This window comes from Lithobates pipiens, unplaced genomic scaffold (assembly GCF_037356315.1).
Source record: "Lithobates pipiens isolate NorthernLeopardFrog02 unplaced genomic scaffold, aLitPip1_a1.2 Scaffold_16, whole genome shotgun sequence".
Classification (NCBI taxonomy): domain Eukaryota; kingdom Metazoa; phylum Chordata; class Amphibia; order Anura; family Ranidae; genus Lithobates; species Lithobates pipiens.
Genome location: NW_027507748.1, coordinates 527580927 through 527603879, shown reverse-complemented (window position 1 = coordinate 527603879; position 22953 = coordinate 527580927). Strand labels below are relative to the sequence as shown.

Genomic DNA, 22953 nt, shown 5'->3' with positions numbered 1-22953 from the left:
CCGCTATTTTGCTGAAGCCCAAAGCCCCTGAGCGGCAGTAAATCTTTAGGCTGTCGGCAGATCGGGCTCTACAAATATGGCACAGTGCCTAAAAATAGAGTGCAACTGAGTATGTGCAGAGCAGGGTAAGACAGTGTATTACTGGATTTTAAAAACAGTATAGACACCAATTTTAATGTTTTACATAGCTTTGCCTGCAAAAGGGGCCAGACTGAAGTGATCTAGCAGGACTTAATTTTCTAACAAAAAGTCCACTTTAAGCTTTAAAAGATGGCTCTTCTTAAAACTGAACTACTGAATAAGACACATTGTGTTTTAAAAGGCAAAAAAGCTCAAACAATAAAAGTAAAATAGAAAAGCATTTATTCACACCAATCACACAAAACGTGCTAACCTTACAATCATACAGTTTAAAAAAAGAAAAATTCTTGATCAAAGTCCTTTACTGATCATTCAGTCTTTGTCGTATATTACGGGATTTTACATTTTCCAGCTTCCTTTTTTTAAAAACAGAAGCCCCAGCTACTGTGTCCCCAAGAGAGGTGATGGTCTTCTCCTTGAAATTCACTTTTGGTTCCCGTGGGAGGTCAGGTACTGAGGCTTGTGGTTCATCATATTCCACATTTGGAAGCTCTAAATCCACATTGTCGCTGTAAGAAAAATTTATAATTAAAAATGAGATGAATTTTTTTTCTACCTATATACAGTACATCAAATGAGTATTGTATTTGGCTATAGTAAAGGAATTCACCTAACAAATATATAGATTTTAACATTATGATGGTTAGAAAAAATATTTGAACCCATCTTTAGTGTAGCGTAGAAAAGAAGCACTGCACATCAATGTAGTTAGCATCACTGCTAACAGAGTTAAATCATATCTAAACTCATAAGCAAACCTTTAATATATTGCACCTTACTAATCCTTAAATACATTGGATGCCTTAGTTTTCATTTTAGACTTTTCCCCTGTATTTCTATTTGGTGATGTGGCCATTAAATCTGTTATTTTTTTTTACCTTCTTATAACAGACCAAGCCGTCCAGCAAGAATAGCAGTTAGAGGATTGAGACAAGCCATTTGAAACACTGACAGGGTGTCCTTTGATGTATCCCTGCGGGGGTGGAAAACGCATCAACGTACTTAAGTTTCACGTTAACCATTGACGCAATTTCTGTCTCCGTGGAATGCACGCCATACAGCGGCGGACTCGGATGTTTTTACCGATACCGGTTTTTGCCAGATATCCTGTAAGCGGTGCCGAGATTGCGCTCTACATTTTATTTTAGCGGTATTTCACTATGAGCTTTCTCTTTGTTTCCCCATCTATGAAGTGTGGCATATCTTTTCTGTTATAAAGCAACCCCTCTGGAGGACCCTTTGAGCAACCATCCAACACACCCCAGATCAATGGGATCACAGCCCTTTTGACCCTAGACTGCAAAGCTGAGGGTCCATTGTTTCTGGTGAGTGGGGTCACCGAAGGAGGAGCGTGGCACCTCGCACTTTGCAAGTTTGGAGCACCATTGCACTTTACTCTATTACCATATGAGCACCAAGCACTTTATAGATTCTTACAGTTTTGTGTATATTATAGAATTTTTGTTGCATGTTGACTTGTATGGCACTAGCCACCATGACACTGAATTTTTTTAGTTCAATTTTATTTATTATTAACCCTTTTGCTACTGGATCAGTTTTGTGTTTAACACACACTAACACACACACACAGATTTTCTTAAAGCAGACAGAATAAAATTAGTGGCAATTCAAGATATGCATGTCACATGATATTAGTGCAACTTTTTTTTTTTTTTAGCGCAACATTTTTGGGAAAACAAAAAAAAACATGAGTTCTGAGTAAATAGATACTCATCATGTCAAGCCTTAAAACTGTGTGCGCCTGTAAAATGGCATCAAACATCTGTACCCCAAATTCTCAAAAAGCGACACTTTAAAAGTGCCTACAGGCCATCAGTTTAGAGTAGAGGTATTGAACTAAAATTTATGGAGGTCCAGTCAGTAAAATGTTCTTCTAGCAGGGGGTCTAATTGCAGTGTACAATGATTCAACCCTCCCAAATTCTTAACACCACAGTAACAACCCTCTTCCCCGCACAACCACCATTTATCACTGTTCTCAGTCTCTAAGTGTCTTGGTGTAACTTACATTTCTAACATTCTTCTCCCCCCCAACTAAACTTTTTTCATCACACTGGTGACAAACCCCCCCCCCCCCCCCCCCCCCATCATTTTTCTTGGTGACAGGCCCTCTTCAATGAGAAATCTGGGGTTTATGAGACAGTTGCCAGAGTGTGTGGAAGCAATTGGGTGGCTATACAGTTGCCCGATGACTTCCATATGACAGCTGGCTTGTCAGATTTACACACGACTACAGCAGCTGGGAGTGTGTAAACCTTCCCTACTGGGCAGATGTTGGTGGCAGCGAGAGGGTTACTATTGCTACTTACTATGGGTCTTCCTCCTGTTTAACTTCCTCCCATGACCCGTATGGATTTGCCTTTTTTGGCCTTTGGCTGGGAGGCTTCTGCGAGGAAACATCTTCTTTAGTATCCTGCTTGACTTCTTTGTCTTCTTTACTATCCAATTCAGGTGTCTCATCGTCTTTTTTCTTTTCCTTTTTACTCTACAAAACACAAAATTTTAATAAAATTTAAATTGAGCAAGCCACAAAGTTATATGATTGATTTTGCACACAAGTCCACAAAGACATTAGTATTTCAGAATTTTGTAACTGCATAGGATTGCTTTAGGTTTAAAGTGTAACTCCACTTTTGTTGTGAAAAAAAAAAAAAAAAAAAAAAAACATTCCCCTCTGGGTGATCTATGTATAATTACAAGGATTTTAAAACTTTGCTGCAGATTCTTACCTTTTGTTATTCTGAAGAAATCACTGTGTGTTTATCTGTATCCATGCAGGAAAGTGGGTTTAATGAGAGTGATTTCATAAATTATCAGCTGTGCACCCTCAGGGCACTAATGAGGAAAGCTGCTGGGTCTGCACCCCTTTAGATGCGATTACCTATTGGGAGTATCTCAGCAAAAATTACATTTTTGTTGCAGGAAAAGCCTGAAAATTGGCGAGAGGCTGTGACTGGCTTGTTACCATAACGCTCCTTACGCTCTACCTTCTGGTAAGCGAATATTTTTGTCGGTGGCTGGGCACATTAGCGATAAAAGCGTGGAATCACTGTGGTGTGTTTGGTTTTGAAGCTAAGTGATTTTATTTCAACACAAAGATCCTCTCGCTATGGACTTTTATTAATTTAATAAGTCTGGGACTTTGTTAAATGAAGTGCTGTTTGATTATAAGCTTGTTTTTATTGGCGCAGCTCTTTTTCTTCTACTTCCATTATTGTGTGTGCATCCCACAGTGAAGCAGCAGCCTTGTAGTTTTCAACATTCACTGTAATTTTTCATATAAATATTTATTTTGTCATTGATTTCGTACTTTTACTCTATTTTCACTATTATTATTATTATGTACAATTATTTTTAGGTCTCAGTGCGGTTTTACCCCCCTTATCTCCTGATAGAACAGAGGCTAGGGTACAAACTGCACATGCTCAGTTTGGTGTGTATTGCTAATGTTTATTTTTTCTTAGGAGAGAGCCCAGACAGAGGGTCAGTGGTTCTGCAACCTCAAAAGGACAGTCAGAGAATGTAAACCTCTCCTACAAGCTTCAACCACTGATAGAAGTCATAAGACTGCACTAACTGCTTAAAAATAAAATAAAAAAGGTATTCAGCGGTTTATATTTGATAAAACGATTGCATTTCCATGTTCTGTGTACTGTGGGAGACCAGATATAGTGAATGCAGAGTCCTAGGTTTAGTAACACTTTAGGTGTGTATTACAAAACTATTATATGACATTGTGTAAAATAATTTGGTAAGCTCACGGCTACTGTACCTAATGAGATAATAAAAAAAAAAAGGAATTAGAAATGCTGTTTGTAGAAATCAGAAAAGGCAGCGGAGGCTTCTAGCAGCCATTACCTGCTTACCACCTTGGTGACCGAAAAAAAAAAAAAAGGAGGGAACAAGCAGCCTGAGCTACTAATTCCAGAAGGCATTCAAGATAAGGGTGCTTAGACAATAACAGAATATAAGGTAGAAGCAGCCAATGCCACTTTATAGCAAAATTGAACCAGTGACACTTAGGATAGACGGTTGGGGCTTGGTGGCACCGGCAGTCAAGTTAAGGGTTCTCAGACAACAGTTGAAGAATACAGTAAATAAAAAAAGGTAGATGAGTTGTTTTTTGGAGGTTCCATTGAACCCATAAGCTTTTTTTGGTAACCAAACCATCAATAACACAAAAATTCGAGTTTGGCTTGTGACATGTACGTTTATAAAAAAAATTGAATCCAATTTCATCATATGAATTTGAGAATTTCCAGGATGGAAAAAACAAAAAAAATCTTATTTCCCCATAAACAGTTATTGTAAACAGTGGTCTTACCCGAAAATTGATTTTAGTTTTTGTTACTGAAGGTACTGATGTGGTTTCCTCTGATTGGCTGGACTCATCTGACGATGTCTCAGGTTTTAACTCCACACTATCAGCCTCTTCCTCTGCAACTGGATCTTCTTGTTTGTCTGTGGTACTTTCTTGATCTTCTTTAGATGGAAGATCACAATTAAAGTCCTCTGGTTTTTCCCACTTGGATTCTGCAGGGAAAAAAAAAGACCAAGTTAGACTTACCGGTAACTTGTTTTCCAGAAGTCTTTCAGGACAGCACCTGAGATAGCGACTCCACCCTCCTCGTTAGGAAACACCTTCTTCCTCCAGACTTTAAAGGGAGGCGCCTCCCTACCACACATCAGTTGTAGAAGAGAACCTCCGGCCCCGGCTGGAACACATAAACACATACGTTAGTCACAGCGTAGCATAATATAATACCATAGGGCGGGATGCTTGCTGTCCTGAAAGACTTCTGGAAAACAAGTTACCGGTAAGTCTAACTTGGTCTTTCCCAAGGCGTCTTTCAGGACAGCACCTGAGAGGATAACAGAGACTTACCCCTTAGGGCGGGACAACAGCTTGCAGGACCTTTCTGCCAAACGCCTGATCGCTGGCAGAAGTGAGATCCAGTCTATAATGTTTCACAAATGTGTGAAAACTCGACCACGTCGCCGCCTTGCAGATCTGCTCAGGGGTGGCACCAGCTCTCTCTGCCCACGTAGACGCCAGAGCTCTGGTTGAGTGTGCACAAATTCCTGCTGGAGGAGATAACCCTGCCTGGGAATATGCCTCTGAGATAGCTAATTTCAGCCATCTAGCTAAAGTAACTTTAGAAGCCTGAAAACCCTTTTTTCTTCCTGAGAAAAGTACAAACAGTGAATCTGAACGCCTGAAGGACTCCGTCCTTTCTAAATAACTCAGCAGAGTCCTTCTGACGTCCAAAGTATGGAAAGAAGTCTCCTTATTTCCTTTGGGGTTAACACAAAACGTTGGCAGTACTATGTCCTGTATACGGTTCTGAACTGAAGCTACCTTCGGTAAGAATTTTGCATCTGTTCTAAGAATAACTCTGTCAGGAAAAATGGAAAGATATGGTTCTTTAATTGACAGAGCATTTAGCTCACTGATCCTGCGTGCAGAGACAATGGCAATCAGAAACACGGTTTTTAATGTGAGAAACCTAAGGGAAGCCTCCACAAGAGGCTCAAAAGGCCCTTTTGTTAGAGACTGTAGGACTACCGACAAATCCCATCTAGGAAAAACCTTAACAGGAGCTGGCCTAGAACTTTTAAGAGCTCTAAAGAACCTGATCACCAGCGGATCTGAGGCCACAGATTTTTCTAAGAACACCGTCAGGGCTGCTACTTGCACCTTCAGGGTACTAACTGCCAGTCCCTTGTCTGCACCATCTTGTAAAAACTCCAAGATGGAGACAAGGCTCCCTGTCACCTGGGCGGCTGACAAACACCAAGTTTCATAACGCTTCCAGACCTTAGAATAAATGGCCCTCGTAACCCTTTTCCTACTTGCTAAAAGGGTCGAGATCAAACGGTTGGAAAACCCCTTGCTCCTAAGGAGCTGCCTTTCAGAAACCAGGCCGTGAGAGCCAGGCTGGCCACTCCTGGATGGTTCACTGGGCCCTGCAACAACAGATCGTGTCTGAGGGGCAGACGCCAACAAGGCTTGATTGCCAGGCCTAGAACTGTCGAAAACCAAGCCCTTTTTGGCCAAAAGGGCGTGATTAGAATAACTGGTACCTTCTCCCTCTGAATTTTTCTTAAAATTAACGGGATTAACTGAAATGGGGGGAAAGCATAGCAAAGACGAAATTCCCATGGATAAGCTAGCGCATCTGTGCCCAGCGAGCCATCGCGACTGTCCAGGGAAAAGAACTGGGGAACCTGGGCGTTCACCCTTGAGGCGAACAGGTCTACTTCTGGTAAACCCCATTTTCCGGCAATCATTGTGAATACCTCCGGGTTTAGAGACCATTCTGCTTCCCGAATAGCGTTTCTGCTTAGGAAGTCCGCTACCCTGTTTAGATCCCCTTTTAGGTGGACTGCTGATAGGGATAACAAATGTTTTTCCGCCCACCGAAGAATCTCCATGGCCAGTACCTGAAGCGACCTGCTTCTTGTACCCCCCTGTCTGTTTAAATAAGCCACTGCCGTGGCATTGTCTGTTAGGACCTGGACGTGATGGGACTGCAGTTCCTGAACAAACAACTCCAGAGCTAAGGCAATCGCCTTGAGTTCCCTCCAGTTTGAGGACCTTATTGTCTCCTCTTTGGCCCAGGACCCCTGAGTGAAACGTGTTCCTAGATGGGCTCCCCACCCCCAGGAACTGGCGTCGGTTGTTAGTCTTTTCCCGACTGGAAAAGCCCAGACTAACCCTTCCGATAAGACCTCCTGTCTTTTCCACCACCATAGGGACCTTTTTACCTGGGTTGACATTCTCACCTCTGCCTCTAGGGATGCCACTGTGTGATCCCAAGATTTTAGAAGGAAAGCCTGCAGACACCTGAAATGCATTCTTGCCCACTGGACTGCTGGCATTGCTGAAGTCAGAACTCCCAAAGCTGACATAACCTGTCTTACTGTCAGATTTTGGCTGGTCTGTAATAAAGACACTGCACCGGAAATCCTGTCCTTTTTGTCTAAGGGAAGGAAGATTTTTTGCTCCACCGAATTTATTAGAAACCCTAAAAACCGAATCTCCTGAGATGGGTTTAGGGACGACTTTTGGAGGTTCAAAATCCAACCCAACGCCTCCAGATGGCTGCGAGCTTTGCCTAGATTGGTCTGCAATTCCTCGCTGGATGGGGCGAAAAACAGCAGATCGTCTAAATAAGGAATAACTGCGATTCCCTGAAGACGCAGTGGCGCTAAAGCTTCTGCCATTATTTTGGTAAAAATTCGGGGAGATGATGACAGGCCGAAGGGTAGGGCCCTGAACTGGAGATGATGAACCATACCCCCCAACCTCACCGCCAGCCTGAGAAACTTCTGAGACTGGGGAGAGATCGGAACATGTAGGTATGCGTCTTTTAAATCTACTGACGCCATAAAACATCCTGGCGTCAACAGGTTTCTGACCGAAAAAATTGAGTCCATTTTGAACTTCCTGTACCTTATGGACTCGTTTAAAGGTTTTAGGTTGAGAATCAACCGAAACTTCCCTGTCGGTTTCTTTACTAGGAAAACATGGGAATAAAACCCCTCCTGCTGTTCTTGCAGGGGTACCTGTACTACTACGCCCTGTTGCATCAGTTCCTCTAGAGAGGACTTCATGGCCAGGGCCCTTACTGGATCCCGCGGGGTGTTGGTAATCAGGAACCTTTTTGGGGGGTCGTTGACAAACTCGAGTGAGTAACCCTGCGCGAGAGTGGTCAGGATAAACTGATTTGAAGTTATCCCTGACCACTGCGGAAGAAATTCTTGTAGTCTTCCGCCCACCCGCAGAGACGAGTCATTGCGATTTTTCGGCCTGTGTAGGAGGACGGAAGAGAATTCCGCCTCTACCCTTCGGCTTCGGGGCGGACCAACTTTTCCTTCTCCCTTGCAACTTGCTGTCCTGATCCTGAGTTTTTTGAGGTCGAAAAAGACGCTTTGGTACCTGCTTTTTCTTTTTGACCGGAAAGGATCTCTTTTTATCGGCTGTCCTGTCAAGAATATTATCGAGGTCAGAGCCGAAGAGCAAGTCTCCTGAAAAGGGTAACCCACACAGCTTATTCTTTGAAGCCGAGTCACCCGGCCAGGTTTTAAGCCATAAGGCTCTTCTTGCAGCATTAGTTAGAGCTGCTGACCTGGCCGATATCTTAATTGCCTCAGCTGAGGCATCTGCAACATAGGCCACTGCCGTAATCAGGGTAGGAAAAGAATCTAAGATTTCCTGTTTAGGGGAATCTGCAGCTATATGTGACTTTAACTGGTTAATCCAGTATTCTAAATTTCTGGCTACACACGTTGTGGCCATTGCTGGTTTTAAATTGCTCATAACTGATTGCCATGATCTCTTGAGCAAAAGATCCATGCGTTTGTCCATCGGATCTTTCAAAACTCCCATATCCTCAAAGGACAGATCTGTGGACCTTGAAACCTGGGAAAAGGCGGCATCCAGTCTGGGCACCTTGTTCCATACTGCTGCAGGGTCCTCCTCGAAAGGAAAACGCCTTTTGTGGGCTTTGGAGAAAAAGGGCTTTTTCTCTGGATCCTGCCATTCTTTCCTAATGGCCTCAGAGATGACCGGATGAACTGGGAATGTTCGGCCCTTAGGCTCATCCAACCCAGCATACATGCGGTCATGGAGTGATAATTCCTTTTTCTCCTCACTTAAACCAAGCGTAGCATGAATGGCTTTAAGGAGCCCATCGACCTCTTCAAGGGACAGTTTGAATTTAGAGGGGGCTACCTCAGAATCCTCCAACTCCTCTTCCGAATCTTTAACGGAAAGAGCAGTGGACTGCTTTTCCCTATCTGAAGGGTCTTCAGGCAGAGATTCTAACACCGGGATTGAGAGAGACCCCTGGGAAGACTCTGAAGTGGAAGGCTGACTAGCAGCCGGGTTTGCTAGTGAGTCACGAAAATTCTGGATCGTGGCGTACAGCTCCTTCTTTACAGAGGCCACCAGATCCTCACATACAGAGGCAGATTCCTCTTTAACTAAAGAAGTAATGCAGGGACTGCATAAGGTTTTCTTCCAATTTTCTCCCAGCTTGGCCCTGCAAGAAGGACATCTTTTCTTTGGGTCAGAGCTCTTAGCCTATGAAGAAAAAGACAAAAAAGGGAAAAAAACCAGGGAACCCTTAGTGAGACCCAGTCTCAGCTTTGATAGGGATCACCACACAGGTGCACTAAGAAGAAACCAGTCAGCTTCTAGTGCCCAGACAGGCCCCTTGCCACCAGGGGGGAAAAAAGAAAGGAGAGAGCGAGACCAAACGCCAGGAAATAGAAAAAGAAAGGCAGACTTTAACTGCTGCCTCTTACCTGGGCCTTGCTGGTGCCTGTGCCTGTCCCCACCGCTGCAGACGCTGAATCTTCCATAATCAGCTGTGCAGAGATCCACTTGTGGCTAAACGCCGCCTCCGGAGTCACGCCGTGCAGCTGCACCGGACCGGAAGCGGAAATAGGCACCAGCACCTGTCCTCCCTCCTCCCCCCTGCGTCCACGCCGGAAACGACGTTTCAGCTGACCCGATGACCCGCTCTGTCACTTCCGGCGCGACCGCCGAAAACAAACATGGCGGCGGCACACGCGCGCCGCCGCGCCTACGAACGTGCGGGCCACCGAGTCTTCGGCTCTCTCCGAGCACAAGAGGGGAAGAGGAGCCCGCTTGCTACCGCTGACGAGGCGTGGGTAGGTCGGGAGGACAGCGGGTCTCTAAAGGAGGAAAAAAAAGGGAAAGAAGCCTAGTCCCTCAGGAACACCTAAGAGAAACAGACTCCTTCCCAAAAGGTGTTCCCTCCGGGCCGGAGGAAACACAAAAACTGATGTGTGGTAGGGAGGCGCCTCCCTTTAAAGTCTGGAGGAAGAAGGTGTTTCCTAACGAGGAGGGTGGAGTCGCTATCTCAGGTGCTGTCCTGAAAGACGCCTTGGGAAAAATCCATTTAAATTACTGCAGTCAGGGTAATGAATAGGCTATGATTATTGGTAGAAGCTCATACCTCCGGTTTCAGTATTGTAGTAGTATGTATAACCCTCTTCAGATACACCTTCTACCCACACAGGTTTGGCTGCTTGCTATTAAAAAAAATTATATAATATATAATAATACAATATAATATATTTTTATAATAGAATAGAAAAAGGGTCATACACGTACATATAATGAGCATTAACGGATTTTGCCATACATGGGTATTGCCAAATCTGTAAAAACCTCACACAAAACAAGCTATTAAAGGATTTATAGGACTGTTCACACGAATGCCCCATACACACAATCAGAAATTCCGCCAGCAAAAGTCAGTTCAGAAAAGTTTGTTCAGAAATTGCGACCATGTGTATGCTCCATCGGACTTTTGCTGGCGAAATTTCCGACAGCAAAAGATTGAGAGCAGGTTCTCTAGGTTTCCAACGGAAAAAGTTTCGATCGGAATTTCCGATAGTCTGTACCAATTCCGACAAGCAAAATTCCTACGCATGCTTGGAAACAATTTGACGCATGCTCGGAAGCATTGAACTTAATTTTCTTGGCTCGTCGTAGTGTTGTACGTTTCTTGACGCTCGAAAGTTCAGGTAACTTGTGTGACCGTGTGTATGCAAGCCAAGCTTGAGCAGAATTCCATCAGAAAAAAAAAACAAACAAAAAAATAAAAAAATAAAAAACACCCATCCAAGATTTTTCCAATGGAAATTCTGCTCGGGTGTACACGGCATAAGGGTGATCTATTGCCATATAGAGCCAAGTTACTGCAAAAACAGGTCTACAGTTGGGTATACAAATAGCTATCTGAACAGTGAATATAACCTTAAAAAGGAAGCTTCTGATCACTTAACGTGCACATCTATTTTTTAGTGTGGAATGGTAGATGGAAGTAGTAGATGGCAGTGATTGAAAGTTCTGGCTTATCTGAATTTCTCTCTTTTTTTCAGCAATAATGAACAGAAGAGACATTTTTTTCTCCCACAATGGATTTGTTGTGATATTGGTGTGCTTACACAAATGAAAGAAATTGTGCTGAAGTCATTGTACAACAATAACGACACATTAAAATCTACTTAAGAATTCACACATATTACTTGTGCTCTTGTCACTTGTTGAATTTATAAAGGAGACCTGCATTTGTTTATTAAAGATTTATTTCATGTTAGTGCTTTTATGGGACGCCACTAACCTTATGGTTTCTAAAGTGCCACCAGCATGTCTCTACTGACTTCCTGACTATGAAGCTGATGCTTGTTCCGGTTTCCTCTTGTTGCCCTGCCCATGACACATGGTAGGCCGCCATCAGCCAATCGTGCCTTTATTTTGTATTAGGCTGCCTTGATTTTGCAGTTTCTGAACAGCTCTCAAAGCCAATTAAAGCGGAGTTCCACCCAAAAGTGGAAGCTCCACTCATCTGACTCCACCCCACCCCACGGTGCCACATTTGGCAGGTACCCGTCCCCACTGCTAAGAGATCTCACTGTGGTGAGATCACTTGGAAGTTCAGCCCCCCTCCTCCTTCCTCCACCGCTGGCCCATGCAAAAAGCGCAGCGTGCTTCGTGCATGCGCAGTAGGGGACTGACTATTTCCCTTACAGACAATGGAGGCGGCAGCACCCGGGAGCCGACAAACATCGGCTGGGGTGTCAACATTGCTGGATTCCAGGACAAGCAACTGTCCGAATATTAAAAGTCAGCAGCTATAGTATAAAAATGTACCCGTTTGCCTGAACCAACATGCTGTGGTCTGTGCAAGACAGCCTTTTTGGACTGGGGTTCTGCGGCATGCTGGTAAAGCTGTGAGCGGAGACATGCTCCCAATCCCCAACCGAACTCTACCACTCCAGTGATGGAGCTCATCCGACTGTTTAATACTCTCAAAGTGAAAGCAAAGGCAAGGGGAGGGTGTGCTGTGCCCTCTGCCTCCCTCAACAGTGCAGTACCCAGCCATGCCAAGGAAGGTACCATACTGCTACTTTTAAAAGGGTCCTTTACGGGTGTTTGTGTGGGTACGCGTGTCTGTACATGTCTGTGTGTATCTGTCTTAGTGTGTGTGCACCTGTGTTTGTATACATGTTGTGTGTGTGTGTTTATATGTATGTTCGTGTTACTTTTAATCCTGATCCCCCCTTCCTGTACCATCAGAACTGCCTTTTTTTTTTTAGGCCTTTTATCATAATCACAGCAAAGACTGATGCTCCTCTGAAAAGCAATCCATGTTCAGATTACTTTTCAGAGGCGGTAAAGAGGCAATGTGTTGCCTCCTCAGTTTTAAAGAGGAAGTAAACTCTCCCACTCTGATGCTTCTTTTCATTTAATCCATTATAATAAGTCATTATCAAACTATAGTCACTGTAATCCAGCCCAACTGTTTAAAGAAACTTTAAAAAACTTGTTTCCAGGGGTTAGGCAGCGCCATCTTAAGTATCGTTTTCTGAGTCCACAATGGAGTGTATTTCCGCCCTTACATTGAGCACTTCCTGTACTGTTAACTAAGCCTCCTTCTCAATCCAACATTTCTATGGCAACCCTGCTTCCCTGTTCATAGTCGACTTGTTTATTTCATAGTATTTACTTGTGCCATGTCTAATGTTTCCCTTTGTCAGACTTATCAGCGTCAGTTGATAAGACTGCAGTAATGGCTAAGTTTAGACTGTATGTGAGGTCACATGGTCACATGGTGTGTAGGAGGAAGCTCTGAGTGATTAGCAGAGTTCAGTGTTGTGCCTAGGAAGTCCTGATAGATAAGACAGAGTGTGCCTTAAATCAGGGGAGATCTGGGCATGCTCAGTGACTTCATTCTACAGAACAAAAAGGATTACAATACTAAGCAAGTAAGGAGATATCTACAAGCAGTGTTCATTAGGGTTTTTATGCTGATTTACATGGGACAAAGTTGTGGGGGAGGGTTTACAACCACTCTAACCCCCTAAACGCAGCATCACCACACTGCAACCACGTACAATGCACACAGTTGTGAGGTGGTTGCAGTGCAGCCCCATTAACCTGGAAGCATACTTCCAGCTGTGGCCACATCATGTATACACCCCAAGCTGCTACCTTTGCAGCTAAATGGGGAGCAGTTGGGGGGGGGGGGGGTAAAAAAAACAGCTCAACTGCATGTTTTTACTGCCTCCAACCTTACATGTGAGAAAGCCCTTGGTTCACATCTGTTTGGCTGCGTGCAGCACGTAGCACGTGTAGGGCAGCCCATGCATTTCAATAAGTTGCCCTATCTGCAGAAATGCAGGGAAAGAAGCCCCTGAACCATTTTGTTTAGATTGTGCTGCACCAAGAACACCCCGCAATTGCCAATGTGTGGGGTACCATTAAGAATTAATGGCAACCTTAACCACCGGAAGATTTTGCTACCTTAATGACCAGGTAATTTTTTTTTGAGATACAGCACTGTGTTGCCTTAACTGACAATTGCGCAGTCATGCGACACTGTACCCAAAACAAATATGTTCTTTTTTTTCCCCACAAATAAGGCTTTTGGTGGTATTTGATTACCTCTGGTTTTTCCTTCTTTGCGCTAACAAAAAAAGACTGAAAATTTTGAAAAAATAAAAAATAAATAAAAATAAAAAACAAACAAACAAACCAAAAAAAATATATAATATTTTTTACTTTCTACTATAAAAACACATCCAAATAAACAAAATAAAAACCACAAAATCTAAATTTCTTCAACAATTTAGGCCAATATGTATTCTTCGACATTTTTGGTTAAAAAAAAATCCCAATAAGTGTATATTGATTGGTTTGCGCAAAAGTTATCGTGTCTACAAACTATGGGACAGATTTATGGCATTTTTATTTTTTACTAGTAATGGTCAATGATCAACAATTTTTAGCAGGACTGACATTGCAGCGGAGAAATTGGACACCAAGTGACACTAATATAGTGATCAGTGGTAACAAAATGCACTGTCACTTTATAAAATGACACTGACGGGAAAGGGGTTAACACCAGGGGCGATCCAAGAGTTAAGTGTGCTCCTATGGCGCTATTTCTAACTGTGTGGGGGATGAACTGACTGGGGGAAGACACATCTGTGTTCCTGATTAGCATAACACAAGAGCTCTCCTACTCTGCCAGACCGTCGTTCTGCCTCTCCAGCGAATGATCAGTGGGTCCCGGCAGCCGGACCCGTTGATTGGCTCCTGCTGTGTCCAATCACAGCGATAGTGGGTCGGCAGCAGCGCACACGTGCCCCAGACCTCGAGGTGAAAGCAATGTACAGGTATGTTGTTTTGAGCAGCCGGGCCGCCCTGCCGCAGTATATGTGGGGTGGTCGGTCCGGAAGCAGTTAAAGAGCAGAGCATTTGTCTGTGTGTCAGGAAGGAGTGCAATTTTGCATGCATTCTGCGACATGCAGTAATGTGAATCAAGCCTTGGCCTTGGGTGCCTTGAGGCTGAAAATACTTTTCAAGGGTGCCGACTAAAAAAAGGTTGAGAAACACTGGTCTAAACTTCTAAAGCCCATTCCCCATGTAATTTTATTGAAAATAATGGTGTCACCTCTTACCTCTTCAGACTTGTCCTCAATCTCCTGGAATCCATCTGGCGCCTCCCACTGAGTCTCTAGGATACAAAAAAAAGTTCATCTTTCAAAACATGTTTTACAGGCTACACCCATGTTTTAAGGGTGTAACATGTTACTGTAGCACTGACCCCTGCACCCAACCCCCCCCCCCCCCCCCCCCATCATGTCAGGGAGCAGGGGAATCTTCTCCCCATGCTCATTGTCATAATAATTTAAAAAAAATGCCACCAGAGAAGCATTATTCATTCACAGAGTTCTGTGAATATAAAGATTTCAAATATCCACAGCCTTTGAAGCTGTCAGCTTGTAGTCCTCAATGAACTACCAGGGCGTTGTTGAGCACTCTGGTAGTACAACATTGATTCTTCCTGTCAGTGTTAAACAGCCTGCTTGTACGATGTATAGGGCAGACAGCATATATGTGAACTTATTCTATTTTTTTTTTTTTTTTTTAATAGTGAACTTTTCCTTTGAAATTTCACAATTTTGAATCTATATAGTAAAACATGCAGTACCTCCAGACAATGTGTTGTAGTAGTATGGGTATCCTTCTGAAGAGTATGCCTTTGTCCACTTTTTCTTAGCATGGTGTTTTTCTAGAGCGTCTATTTCTTTCCTTTTTTGTTCATCACGTGCTCTTCTCTCCTCAATTGTTGGACCTACAGGAGCTATAGGAGCTAGAGAAAAAAAATGTCAGTTATCACTTCTAGGTTTTACATTTAATGAAAGAAGAAAAAAAAAAAAAACACACACACACACACACACACACACACACACACACACACACACACACACACACACACACACACACACACACACCATTGTCTTAATGTTCACCATACAACTATATAACAGATTGTTTAACCACTTCAGGTTGGGAAGGTTTTAGCCACTTCCTGACCAGGCCATTTTTTGCTATATGGCACTGCGTCGCTTTAAGGCTGGGTTCACACCGGAGCGATGCGGGAACGCCGAATCCGCGGCAGGTTCCCGCATCGCATGCCTCCTGGCGGCAGTTCACACTGCCCTATGCGAACTGCTGGGTGTGTCAGTGAAACGATAATGACACCCCCAGATCAGTTCGCATATCGCAGTGCGATCTGCAAACTCGGACAGGAATTGGATCGCATGGTGTGAACACCCATGCGATCCGATTCTGCTGCGGACCAAAAAAAGGGTCCTGTGCGAGTTTGTGGCGGGTGCGATGCGAATTCAGCCATACTATCTGTATGGCTGAACTCGCATCGCACAGAGATCGGATGTGATTTGCACTGCAGTGCGAATCACATCCGCTTCTCCTAGCCGCAGCAGTGTGAACCCAGCCTAAAGCGGGATTCCACCCTAAAGTGGAACCTCCGCTGATCGGATCCCTCCCCCCCTCCGGTGTCACAATTGACACCTTTCAGGGGGGAGGGGGGGGTGGAGATACCTTTCAAAGACAGGTATTTACACCCACTTCCGGGCACAGACTCCCGTGGGAGTCTACGCCATTTCCTGCCCTGCCGCGCTGTCTGCTGGGACACACACGGGTCCCAGTGACAGCGCGGAGATTTCCTATTGCGCGGCGCAACTCGCGCATGCGCAGTAGGGAACCGGGAAGTGAAGCCGATTCGCTTCACTTCCTGATTTCCCTCACCTAGAATGGTGGCGGCAGCAGCCGAGGGCCGAGCAAGCGATCGGCCTCGGCTGCCGGCATCGCTGGAACCCGGGACAGGTGAGTGTCCATTTATTAAAAGTCAGCAGCTGTAGTATTTATAGCTGCTGGCTTTTAATATTTTTTTTTTTGGTGGAATCCCTCTTTAACTGGCAGTTGCGCGGTCGTGCGACGTTGTAACCTAATAAAATTGTTGTTCTTTTTTTCACACAAATAGAGCTTTCTTTTAGTGGTATTTGATTGCCTCTGCGCTTTTTATTTTATGCACTATAAAAAAGGAAGATGGGGAGGACAGAATTTTGGGGAAAAAAAAAAAAAAAAAAAATACAAAACCCCCCCCCCAAAACATTCCTTTATCATCAATTTAGACCAATATGTATTCTACATATTTTTTGTTAAAATAAGCATATATTGATTGGTTTGCACAAAAGTTATAGCATCTACAAAACTACGGGATAGATCTAGGGACTTAAATTTTTTTTTTACAGGTAATGGCGGCGATCTACGGTTTTTAGTGAGACTGCAAAATTACGACTGGCAAATTTGACACAGACACTTTTTCGGGAATCAGTGACATCATTACAGTGATCAGTGCTATAAAAATGCACTGATTACTGTATAAATGACACTGGCATGGACAGGGTTAACACCAAGGGCGCTAAAAGGGTTAAAGATTCCCTAGGGAGCTGCTTACTAACTGTGTGGGGCAGTGTCATACTGAAGGAAAAGAGATCCAAGATTTCTCCTTCCCTTCCTGGCAGATCCCGTTTGCCTTATTTACACAGGCAGAACGCTGATCTGTCTCTCCTGTGAACAATCAAGCAAGTCGCGGCGGCCATTGTGCCCGCCGGACCCATTGATTGGCTCCCACTGCGTCCAATAATGCACGTGCACAAAATCATGCACAGGATTTGCGCACCCGGGTCGCCCTGCCGCAGTAAATGTACGCGGGGCGGTCCGGAAGCGGTTAAACAATTTGTTAATCAACACCTTTTTAAATTTTCCCCTAATTGTAAGTAGTATAATAAATTGGACACAAATGAAAAATAACACGGAAGACCACAAAAAAATAGCAAGGGCCTGTTCACAGCAGCCGCTGGTGTGTGGTAAGAAAGCTGCAGAGCCGATGCACTGAAAACAGCGCATTGCACAGCAACCTTTTGTTTTTCCTCAAACTTTATTGAAATGTCACAAAGTAACACGTCTCCCAGTTTCAGCCACAGAGCAGTGCTATGGGGTGGATTGTGTTGCACAACGCTGCCCTGAAACAAAATGCTGGCACTTTTTTTCAGTACACACCACCGAATCTCAATTGTGTGAAAAGGGTTTAGGGATATAATAAGCATAATGTACAAAGTACAGTGCCTTGAAAAAGTATTCACACCCCTTGAAATTTTCCACATTTTCCTCATGTTACAACCAAAAACGTAAATGTATTTTATGTGAGATACCAATAAAAAGTGGCACATAATTGTTAAATGGAAGGAAAATGATGAATGTTTTTTTTTTTTTTTTTTTACATATAAATATGTGAAAAGTGTGACGTGCATTTCTATTCAGCCCCCTTTACTCTGATACCCATAAATAAAATCTAGTGGAACCAATTGCCTTCAGAAGTCACCTAATTAGTAAATAGAGTCCACATCTGTGTAATTTAATCTCAGTATAAATACAGCTGTTCTGTAAAGCCCTCAGAGATTTGTTAGAGAACCTTAGTGAGCAAACAGCATCATGAAGGCTAGACAGGTCAGGGATAAAGTTGGAGAAGTCTAAAGCAGGGTTAGGTTATATAAAAATATCCCAAGCTTTCAACATCTCACGGAGCATTGTTCAATCCATCATCTGACAATGGAAAGTGTATGGCACATCTGCAAACCTACCAAGACATGGCCATCCACCTAAACTGACAGGCTGAGCAAGGAGAGCATTAAGACCCCTTTCACACTGGAGGCATTTTTCAGGTGCTTTACCGCTAAAAATAGCGCCTGAAAAATGCATCTGCAACGAGTGCATTTACACTGGGGCGCTGCGCTGGCAGGACATCAAAAAAAATCCTGCAAGCAGCTTCTATGAGGCACTTTAGGAGAGGAGGGGTATACACTGCTCCTAATGTGCCCCTGCCCATAGAAAAAGAGAAAAGGGAAAAAAAAAAAAAAAAAAAGCTGTAGTCAGTTGCAACTGTTTTTGCAAATCAAGCAGAGGAAAAATATAGAATCACCATGTACTTTGCAGTTCTAAAAACAAACATCTGCATCAATCTGCATCCTGAAAAAATGATGTCATCATCCCCAAACATCCTTTCAATTGATGGAATAGGAAAAGAAGCAGCTGACAACTGCTTGTTCTCCTCTCCCTCCTACGGCTGTCAGCCGCTTTATTGAAATGTATACATGGAGATCAGTGATTGTAACTCCTCCCAAGCGCCGCACCGATCACCCCTGACTGTCTCCCCATATCCTCCTCTCCAGTCCCCCTCTGTGCTCTGTCAGGATGGAAGGAGCCGGCAAATGTCATTTAACAACTCCTTCCTTTTCCAAAAACACAGAGTCAGCGATCACTGACTCTGTTCATTCATAACAGTCACTGAGCATCGTAAAGTGTTTTTACGATGCTTCAGTTTATGAATGGAAAGGAGCCTCTGACTCTTGTCTACTCATCTTCAGTGCACCTGAGGCGGCAGAGAAAGGGACTGGGGAATCTGTGTCCTCATTCCCTTTCTCAAAAGGGAGCTGTCAGGGGTCTGTTAAGACTCCTAATATCTCACCAAAGCCACCCCCCAACAGGGCTGTTAAAACAAAAAAAACAACACTACTGACACAGTCCACATGTCATCAGTGCTGCATATTAGTGCCACTGTCACATGATATAAAAAAACAAAACAAAAAAAAATGTTTTTTATATACGATTGGTACTTGTACTCGGTCTTAAAAAAGTGGCATGGGGACAACCCTAATGGCGATTCCATATTTTTGTCCTCTGCTTGATCTGCAAAAACAGTTGCAACTGACTACAGTTTTTTTTATTTTATTTTTTTAAATGTTTCTTAAAGCCAGAAGGTTGGAATGTTAAAATGAAAATAGTTTTAAAGGCATGTCTGATTATTTATTGTGAAGAAAAAAAAAAAACAACATTTTACCAAGAGTGGCGATTCCATACTTTGTCAGGGGTCGTACAAATCAGAAAATGCCTAGTAGTCATTGAGAAAATACAAAGCTTTCATGGAATAGAGGCAGTGCAGAGTGAATGACACCCCGTGGTCAATGTGCTGGGGAGCAGCCGCTCGACATAGGACCCAGAAAAGTGAGTCACCTTTCACAGTATTCCCTCAGGTATAAGATATGCATACTTACATTGGTCCAGGCTGTGGTTACTATGCAGAAGGGCAGCCGCTTGGCATTGGACCCAGAAGACTGCTGCCATCACTGTAGTAGTGGTGACTACTACAGTGATTTGCAGCTTACACAGGGATTGGTCAGATATGAGATTTGCACACTTACGTTGGTCCAAGTTTGACCAATGTACCTACGCAAGAAAAAAAATCATACCCAAATGTCAACTTTGACAGGGTTCATTTGGGCTTTAAGGGACCTTGTGTGAACCATTATCACCATGGGAGCAGTACATCCCATCAATGTAGAACTAGTAGAAGTAAAATACCTGGGCTGCACATTTTCTGGATATCCTGGAAAATCATTACATCCATAGTACCTGGTTTTGTGCCCTCGAGTCTCTTCAGATCTTCTTCATATGCCTTTAATGCTGCTTCTTCCATGGCAGCAAATTCCTTTGACATCTTCTCAGCTTCCTTGGCTTTGGCCATACTTTTTTGTTTGATCTGCAAGAGAACAGTTAAGCTACAGAAGTGTATTCAGAATGTTTTCTAAGTACAGCAATACAAATCACAACCAAAACTAAGACCTGCCCAAACGTATGGCTGAAACTGGGGCAATAGATATAGCAAATCACATCAGATGGACAAATTGGTCTTCTGATATGTGTGGCCATACATAGTTAGTAATCCTACATTGTTAAAATTCACAGTCTGGCCATCAGAAATTACAATAAGCTTATTGAATACATAAATGTAGCATACGTTATGTCCTTCTGTTAGAAGGCAACACATTGTACTGGGCTCAAGCACTTTACCTCACTGATTTTCTTGACAACATTTTCTTTATGGTTTTTTCCCCGCTCGTGGAAGTCAATACTCTAAAAATATAATAAAAAAAGTAATATAAATAGAATTTAAAAACTCTGCAACATCTCTACTTAAACAATTTTTTTTACAAAATGAGACCCATCACAAGACAACCCAACACACATCAAGCCAGGGAACCCTCAATAATACATTTTCCTTTTATTTTTTTAAAACTTCCACTGTGTTGTAAACAAAAACACATGCGCACACACACACACACACCATGGTGGATGTCCATTTCTGGAGTGTTGATTACAAAACTTAGGTACAGAAGTATGAATATCCTTGGGGTAAAGTGCACCATTTAATGGCGGTAAACTGAGCTGTCCAAGGTTGGCCCATTTCAGAAACTACGTACAGAGCTGATCCAAATAGCTCTGTACCACGACTGTTGTGATGACAGTGTAGTGCTTACCATCTGTGAGCCCTCCCCTTCCTCTTGAAACAGAAAAGTGAAATTTTTTTGAACCCTTATACCTCCCCCTCCCCTTCTGTACGTCTGATCTACATCCAGTCTCTATGTAACCGTTTATTAACCCCTTTTACTTCCCTCATCATGCACAAGTGAACATTAACCCCTTCATCTCCATCCTCCAATTGTATGCAACCCATTAACCCCTTCACCACCTCCTTATTCTGTGTATGACTAACATCATTACCAAGCTCCATGTTTTAACTCGCTCAAGGATATACATTTCCAAAAGATTGTGACAAATAATGCCACCCCAAAAAAAAAAAAAAAAAAAAAAAAAAAAAAACTGGGGTTATTAACCACTTTTCCCCCTTAATGACAAGTATTTTTGTGATATGGCACTGCGGCGTTTAACTGACAATTGCGCGATCATGCGACGTTGTACCCAAACAAAATTGACGTCCTTTTTTCCCCCACAAATACAGCCTTCTTTTAGTGCCATTTGATCACCCCTGCGGTTTTTAATTTTTGTGCTATAAACAATAAATGCAACAATTTTCAAAAAATAAAAAATAAAAGTTTTACTTTATGCTATAATACATATCCTCCTTCCAAAAAATAAGAAACCTAGTTTCTTCCTTAGTTTAGGCTGATATGTATTCTTCTACATAATTTTGGAAAAAAATAAAACAAAAAAAAAGAAATAAAATTAAAATGGCAATAAGCGTATATTTATTGGTTTGCGCAAACGTTATAGCGTCTACAAAATAGGGGATATATTTATGCCATTATTATTATTATTTTTGTTTTTTACTAGTAATGGCGACCTGCAATTTCTATTGGGACATTGCACGGACAGAACGGGCACCTTAGACACATTTTTGGGACCACTGACATTTATACAGCAATCAGAGCAAAATAGTCACAGATTACTGTATAAATGTCACTGGCAGGGAAGGGGTTAACACAAGGGGGCGATCAAGGGGTTAAATGTGTGCCCTAGGGAGTGATTCTAACTGTGGGTGGATGGGACTGCCTAAAGGAGGAGACATATTGCTGTTCATACTTCGTATGAACAACAAATGTGTCTCTTCACACCTGACAGAACAGAGAGCTGTCTGTTTATACTGACAGATCTCCGTTCTGTGTCTCTCAGGAGGTGCCCAGTGAACATCGTGGCCCCTAGTGGTCTTAAAGTGTCTGACTTATATCTACGGCGATTTGTCCAGGCGAACCAACCTGCCTCAGTATAACTGCGGTGGCTGGTCATCTAGTGCAGTGATGGCGAACCTTGACACCCCAGATGTTTCGGAACTACATTTCCCATGATGCTCATGCAGTCTGCAATGTAGTGGAGCATCATGGGAAATGTAGTTCCAAAACATCTGGGGTGCCAAGGTTCGCCATCACTGATCTAGTGGGTAACCAGTTTCCGTCTGGCCTATAGTGAAATGGAGACATGCGTAATTCTGGGTGGATGTCATGACTTCCTCCCAGAATGGACAACACTGTAGAAGATCTGTTACCCACTGGACACAGCAGATCACATCACAATGGTACACAATGAATGGCTTTAATTCATGCCATTCATTGTGTAGTATTGTGTTGATCTCTGTGATTGATGTGAATAGTTTGTTACATTTATTTGCTGATGCACTGTTGACCATATTAAAAAAAAAAAAAACAAAAAAAAAAAAACCAACAAGAGGAGAGTGGGACAGGTCCGTCTCTCCACAGTGAGCTAGCGGAGTCCATCAAAACGGACCTGCCCCACGTGAAAGGGGCCTTATTTTCCTACAAACTAAATAATAAACACGAATTTGGTTTATTTTCGCTAAAGAAATATAGCAGAATACATTTTAGCCTAAATTTCTGAAGAACAATTATTTATTTACAAAATTTTTATTTTTTTATTTTTATTTTTTTTAACAGAAACTAGGAAAAAAAAGAAAAAACTTGTTTTCCAAAATCTTGGGGAAATTGGCCTGGACAGGAAGGGGTGAAA

At 42.9% G+C, this 22953-nt stretch overlaps 1 protein-coding gene across 1 annotated transcript in view; it reads right to left on the bottom strand.

The window, feature by feature from the left end:
* Positions 1-346: 346 nt before the first annotated feature.
* The window catches only part of WBP4 (WW domain binding protein 4), a 33892-nt gene continuing 11285 nt past the window's right edge, over positions 347-22953 (bottom strand). The window contains exons 4-11 of the mRNA XM_077483169.1: positions 20485-20547; positions 20047-20173; positions 15200-15361; positions 14667-14722; positions 10151-10226; positions 4486-4694; positions 2471-2646; positions 347-650 (exon numbers count right to left, since the gene is read on the bottom strand). Of these exons, the coding sequence (XP_077339295.1) occupies positions 443-650; positions 2471-2646; positions 4486-4694; positions 10151-10226; positions 14667-14722; positions 15200-15361; positions 20047-20173; positions 20485-20547 (1077 nt within the window). The 3' untranslated portion in view covers positions 347-442. The remainder of the gene's footprint in view (positions 651-2470; positions 2647-4485; positions 4695-10150; positions 10227-14666; positions 14723-15199; positions 15362-20046; positions 20174-20484; positions 20548-22953) is intronic.